General features: G+C 44.6%; 1 protein-coding gene across 1 annotated transcript; it reads right to left on the bottom strand.

Moving 5' to 3' along the window:
• Window positions 1-2,889: 2,889 nt before the first annotated feature.
• LOC123442916 (transcription factor MYBS3-like) lies at window positions 2,890-6,006 on the bottom strand. The gene is made up of 3 exons (XM_045119100.1): window positions 5,537-6,006; window positions 3,742-3,950; window positions 2,890-3,641 (listed from the first exon to the last, which is right to left on the bottom strand). The coding sequence occupies exons 1-3, from the start codon at window positions 5,847-5,849 to the stop codon at window positions 3,072-3,074; spliced, it is 1,092 nt and encodes a 363-aa protein (XP_044975035.1). The 5' UTR covers window positions 5,850-6,006; the 3' UTR covers window positions 2,890-3,071.
• Between the last annotated feature and the right edge of the window lie 915 nt (window positions 6,007-6,921).

Raw genomic sequence — 6,921 nt, 5'->3', positions numbered from 1 at the left:
CCATCAGGATCAGGAGTTCCGCAGACATAAGGGCTCATTGATGCTTGTGATCTGCGTTGGGTTTTCCCTGAAGAGGAACCGGTTATTGCAGTGCAATGCGGGTAAGTATTTCCCTCGATTAAGAAACCAAGGTTTGTTGAACCAATAGGAATATAAATCCCCAACCATCTTCAACGGCTGCACACAAAAGAGCAAACAACTTGCACCCAACACGAGTAAGAGGGTTGTCAATCCCCTTGTTCTTGTTTCTTGTTATCTGCAAGCAAGCGAGTTGTACAGATAATCGTTGAGAATAGTAACTAAAATAAAAGATAAAAGAAGGCAACGAGGAAAGTATAAGTTTTCTAAATTTATAAGTGAATAGACCCGGGGGGCATAGTGTCCTCTAGTGGCTTCTCTCATTAAAGCAACATTTGCTGGGTGAAAAATTACTTTTGAGCAATTGATAGAACAACGGATAGTTATGCGATTTTCATGGCAATGATCATGTGTATATAGGCATCATGTCCATAAGAAAATAGTCCGACTCCTGCCTGCATCTACTATTATTACTTCACTTCAAGAACGCTTCTATGCTTCCTCACTATGTACTAAGTTCATGACAAACGAAGTAATGCTTGGAAAACGATGACATGATATAGACAAACTAAACTCAATCAATATGAATAAGCCTCATTGTTTTATCCTTAGTGACAGCAACACAAAGACGCAACTTGTCCCCTTCTTCACTGGGATATAGAAATTCGTCAGGTTGAACCCACTACAACGCACATCTACCACTAAAGAAAGATCAAACTACTTGATCAAAGCAATTCAATATATCAGACAGATTTACGAAGCTATGACGATCATGCAAATAAGGGCAATAATAATTCAGAGAAGACTCAATTACTTTTCATGAATAATCTAAACATAAACTCGCAATTCATCGGATCCCAACAAATGCACCATACAAAAGAATTATATCAGACAAATCAAAACGAAGATGTGATGCTCATTGTATTGAAGATCAAGAGAGAGAGAGAGAGAGGTTCCATCTAGGTATTGATTACGGGCCCGTAGGTCTGAGGTGAACTACTCACACATCATCACGAGGGCACCAACGTTGATGAAGAGGCCCTCCGTGATCGACCCCCCTCCGACAGGGTGCCAAAATGAAGCTCCAGATGAGATCGCCGCGGAAGAGAGACTTGTGGCGGCGTAAAAAGTGTTTCGTGGATGCCTCTAGGGTTTTTGGAATATCAGAGAATTTATAGGCCAGAGAATGGGGCAAGAGGGTCCATAGGGACTCGACAAGGCATTAGGGCGCGCCTACCCCCCTGGGCGCACCCTGTTGCCTTGTGGGCTCCTTGTGCAGCTCCAGGTCTCCTTCCCAAGCTTTCAGGTCTTATTTTGGTCCAGAAAAAATCACCAAAAAGTTTTGTGGCAACTGGACTTCGTTTGGTACTGAAAACTTGGAGAACAAAAAACAAGCAGAAAACAGCAACTGACAGTGGGTACTGGGTTAATAGGTTAGTGCTCAAAAATAATATAAAATGGTGCATTATGACTCAAAAAGTATCTTAAGATGATAATATAACAGCATGGAACAATAAAAACTTATAGATATCCCCAAGCTTAATTTCTGCCCGTCCCCGAGTAGGTAAATGATCTTCTTGCTTTTCGGCATGAGTGGCTAATGAAGACGGCATGGCCAAGTTGGCAGTCAGCATTTCAGCCACTCATAGCTGCATGCCTCTGTTCCATGTACACAACTGCTGATAAAACAGGTGTTCCAGACATTTAACATTATGCAAATAGGCTACCAAGAGGACCATATGAAGTCAATCCCTCTCTACTGGGCAAGTATTTAACCAGCTGGAGAGGAGGAGAAGTTGCGGCAAGGCACTGGGATGATCAGGTCGAACAACATGAAGTTGATGAGACTCTGCGAGGCATCCAGGAGGGCGGCCACTGACGCGGGAGATAACCTGGTCTGGTAAACCGATGATGGCCTAGATCCAAAGATCTACTGAAGTGCGGGCATTTTGCTGTCTTTCTGGGTCTTGGCTCATTTTGTTCTGTTTTGGTAGGATTGGATGATGAGACTTCAGTTATGTTTTGCTTGAGGGCTCTGCCATTCTGGGCATGTAATAGGGTAGATTTGGATTATGGTGCTGCCAGGTTTTAGCCCCGTAGCATTCATTTCAATGGCGGGCGAATGTGGCGGGTTTCCTGGCAGTGCGTTGAACCCACTTTATTTTCTTTCCCGTCCCTTGAACTGGTGTATTTCTGTTCTTAGTAATGGAGAGGGGTATAAGCCAATTTAAAAAAATATCAAGTCAATCCCAGAATGATTCACATTCGCATAATACTCAATGTATACGCTTCAACTCGAGCTTTTGCTAGACTAAAATTAAGCAAATAGATGTTCCGTAAAAACAATGCGACAAACCAAAGGAACACCAATGCCGATCTGGTGTTTCAGTTCGCTCCATCTTAGTGAAATCAGAGAGAACTGACATTTTAGTGTCAGTAGGAAGAGAGGGTACCCTCCCACCCAAGGAACAAGTTTACAACGGCACAAACAAAGACCAAAACAGAAAAAAAATGCAAAATCTCCATCCCTTGGTAATTAAAAGCTAACATACCAACAACCCGGCTTCAAAGAAAGAAGTCAAAGAATTTAACGGTCTACAAAAATATAAATACCAACAACCTACATAAATCATTCTATTTAGCTTTATGTGCTTTAGCAAACTCACATAGATATGTAACTTTGTAGACTGAAAGAAGTCATATGTCTAATTATAAAGTTTGCATACAAAAATCTCCAAAGCAGCGAAGTTGTATCCATAAAGATTAAAGGTAACAATAGTCTGAGATTCCTGACAGGCAAGTTATAGGGTATTTTCAGTGACATGTATATCTCTACCTTTATTAATGAAAAAATAAATAAGATGGTGATACATTAGCTTAGAAGCTGTTACGGTACAAAAGTACAAGCGCAGGAGCTTACGCAACATTTTAGAGTATCAGGACCATTAATACAATCTGTAAGATCTGACTAGGAAGGCCCATTCCATGACTCTTCAAACTGCATGGATTGGGCTGTTGTTTCCCTGACTTAGGTCAGTTCTAGTCATTGGTGGGCTCACATGAAAAGCCGATTGTCTTGTATTTGTCGGCCCGGTAAGCTGAAGGGAAAGAGCAGAAGGTTCCATTGAGCTAGAGCTGTCACCACCAATGCTGAGCTTGGACATACTGACAACCTCATCCGCCTTAATTGCCTCCTTTACATTCACAGGAGTGGGCTTTAGAACTTCATGGGTTGCGTTTGCTGCTTCCACGTTAGAAACATTCGCAGGCCAAAGTGTTAGTGGAACAGGGAGCAATGCTGGGTAGAACGCCGGCACTGTCGAGACAGATGCGGCCTTGAATGATACACCATTGTTCATCTCAAAATCTGGTGCTTCTAATAAACGCCCTGCATATTCAGATTCTTCGTGCTGCCTTAGTTGCAAAGTTGGCAGATCTTTATCACATTCTGCTTCCTTCGGTCGCCCGAGATGAAACAGTGACAGTTTATTTGAATTAGTTGTTTCATCTTGAGTGCTGCAGAGCGTAAACTCTTCCGCGCCATCGGGGGACTCATCCATTGGCTTCAGGTTGAAGAGGAAAGCACAAGTATGAGCGCATAGTTTAACATATGTGGAGAAGGCAGACAATCGGTTTTATAATGTACAGCAAAAAATTGCATACCATTTCCGGGACCATGTCAAACAAGCTTGACCTCCTCTTCCGCCTTGAGAAGTTTGTCTGTCTGATGAAGTACTTCTGGGCGTGGCTGGCCACCTGAGTTGGGGTCCTTGAAACAACAAAACTACGAGATATCCCACGCCAGTCCCCTTTGCCAAGCTTCTGCAGACCCAGTAGAAACATTCTATGCTCTTCTTCAGTCCAAGGTGTACCTGAAGCACAAATAGGTCTATGATTGGAAGCTGCACTGACAATAATAATGTAACTAAGGAGACTTGCCCATACACGTTTCAGAAAAAGGATTGCTATCTGAACTTGATTAAACCACGAGCTTTTGACTTTGTTACCTTAAAAAAAACAGTTCAGGAAACCGTTGTGTCTAGCTTCTGAAAGATAAACTGTTACCAAGTTAATCTGTATCTCTGTCCCACAAACACAAAGTTTCCCCTGATTCAATTCATGAGTGACTCAACTGGAAGTTCCACAGTACAGTACAATGACATGATATTGCCATGTAAGAGGTAGGCATTTTTATATCAACTAAGATGTTGCCCCATATAAAACAAGGGCACTCCGTTATAATCATTTTCCTAATGTTTGAGTTTGAGGTGACATAATTTACTTAGTTTATAACCATTAGCACAGAAGACTTAACAGCAAAATACAATAGTACAAAAGGGGAAGAAAAGATGACATCTGACAGACCTATACCTTAGTGTATAAGTAAGCAACTAAAAGGGCACTTGGCTCCTACAGTCCCTTTGAAGCCAAGTGCCAATAATAAAGTACCCCAGGGCGGGAGTACAATCATACAATAGAATAGCATATCACTGCAAACATCTAGGACTGGTCAAACCAGCTGGAAATTAATATGGCTAGATTCTTTTAGGATCAGGTGATTAAATAAAGGTCAAAGAGACATCAGGGCGGGACTTGTGGGGCTCTTTTATTCGTGGCCAGTCACTGTCGCCCCGCAATGTGATCTACAGAGGCCTTGTGATGCACATGTGGAGGTAAGTTATTAATCAGGTGAGAAAAGATGTGGAGGTAAGTTGATTTGTGTCGGCCATTCTGGACGGTTCATAAATATCGCATGGAAACAATGGTATCAGCGGACAAATTCTGAGCATGTGTTCAAACTATTGACATCCATTCAAAAATAATTTGCTTATGTAGGAAGAACAAAAAATAGAGAATTTTTGGAGCGCTTGTTGGTTTCTTCAATGGAACTGGGACTTCGCGCGCTTTGATGTTTACTCTATTATTTAAAGGAGATTTGCTTATCATTAGTATGGCATCTTGGTTGCATATGAATCTTCAGAGAAGCGAAAGTATACGAGGAACTAAAAAGAAGAAGGGTAAACTATACGATTCACCTAAAAAATTATGTTTTCTATAGTACACAAGATGCGGTACCTGAAACAATATAGTACATAATTTGGAGCAAACTAACTAAATAATTAGAGATTAAAAACACTAAATAATTAGGGGAGACGACAAGCTCTTTCCTCTACTAACTGGAGGTTTTATTTTATTCATCATACCGCTAAGGCTAAGCGCTGCATGAGGCGCCGCGGTAGGTAGATGCACCTGAAGGCGATGAGTTAACCAGAAGCAAACAGATGCGCCAATGGCAGGAAACCAAGACGCCATTTTCCTAGCTCGCTCACGGAGGTAATTCAAGGAGAAGAGCGTTTAAAGAGTGGTGAATGTTCTACAGCATTTCACTCATTCAAGCAGAGGAGATCGTAATCAAGATACGAGCAAGCAAGCCATTGACGGAAGATCTTAGCAGTACCTTTCTTGCGCTCGGCACGGCCATTGGTCGAGCAGGAGGCGTGCATGGGGTCGTCGGAGACATACCCCGGCGCGCCCTCGCCCCCTCCCCTGGCGACCCCGCCGGGCCCCGGCCCCGCGGCCGGGGACGAGCCCCCGGACCCGCCGCCCCCGAGCGACGACGCGATGCAGCTCATGCTCGCGCTCTTCTTCATCGCGGCCACCGGCGGCGACGTGAGGTGCACGCCGAAGAGCCTGACGCCGCCGCCGGAGCGGGCGGGGCAGGTCCGCGCGTTGTGGCCGTTGTTGCTGCAGTGCGAGCACCGCCTCGTCATCCCCACCGCCGGCGACCGCGCCGCTGTGCGTGTTCGTGCGTGCGTGCGTGCGTACGAGGAGCGCTGGGGGCCAAAGGAAGCGTGCCGCCAGATGTGTCGCCGTGCGCGCTCAGTTCCTTCCTTCTCTCCGGAGAGAGAGGGAGAGGTGGCGATATTTCTGGGTATTTATTGAGAGAGAGGTTGAGGCTTGGGACGAAATGACAAGAACGGCCATCCTTTTTTAACGGATGGATGGCGGTAAACTCCACTTGTACACAACCACTCCGCCCTGCGGCGGTATCCGAGGAGCTCGCGTGTGCTTTTTCTCTATCTTTAGAGCATGGTTAATAGTATAGCCAACTGCTGGCTATAAGCCATCTTATAGCCCACCTTATAGCTAGCTTGTACAATAGTTAGCTATAAAAGAGTATTACTTTTATCATATATGACCCACCTTTCATTCTCACAAAACACCTAGGAGCACGTGCTAGAGCTAGCTCTTCACGAAGAGCCCGCTTCCCTTCTCTCTCCTCTTCTCTATCATACAACTCGGCAAAAATATAGTATTTTAATCCTTACAGTCTGCTGAGTGTACCTTATTGTACTTGCTCTTATCGTAACTTGCTAAAAGGCGACCAATGTTTATTTTAAGCTTACGCACACTCACTCGGTGCAAACTATATGGACGTGTTTGGTGGCCCACGTACATTTAATTAGATCGAGTTAGGTCAAAAAGAACATGTTTGATTTCATACAGGATGGGCTGGTTCTCATTGACAGTAAACTTAAAGCAGCTTTGAGCATGACTCACTGAAAATCCTCGAATCGACAGTTTCAACAAGTCACACTGAGCATGGCGTAAAGGGGACGCAGCTCGCATGCTCGGGAGCAATCCGAAATCGAGTGGGGATGGCGGGAAATGGAAATCGGCCGCGGCATGACGACGCCAAATCTAGCCTCGCCCCTCCCCCCTCCCCCTCCCCCAATTTACTCTGTCACCACTACCTCCAGGACACACACTTCCTCTAGCCTCATCACCGACAACGGCGGCGACTCATATCTGCGCAAGATGATGCGTCGGAGGCGGCAGACA

Source organism: Hordeum vulgare, chromosome 3H, assembly GCF_904849725.1.
Source record: "Hordeum vulgare subsp. vulgare chromosome 3H, MorexV3_pseudomolecules_assembly, whole genome shotgun sequence".
Taxonomy (NCBI): Eukaryota; Viridiplantae; Streptophyta; class Magnoliopsida; order Poales; family Poaceae; genus Hordeum; species Hordeum vulgare.
The sequence above is the reverse complement of the archived record's forward strand: the minus strand, read 5'-3'. Positions and strand labels throughout refer to the sequence as shown.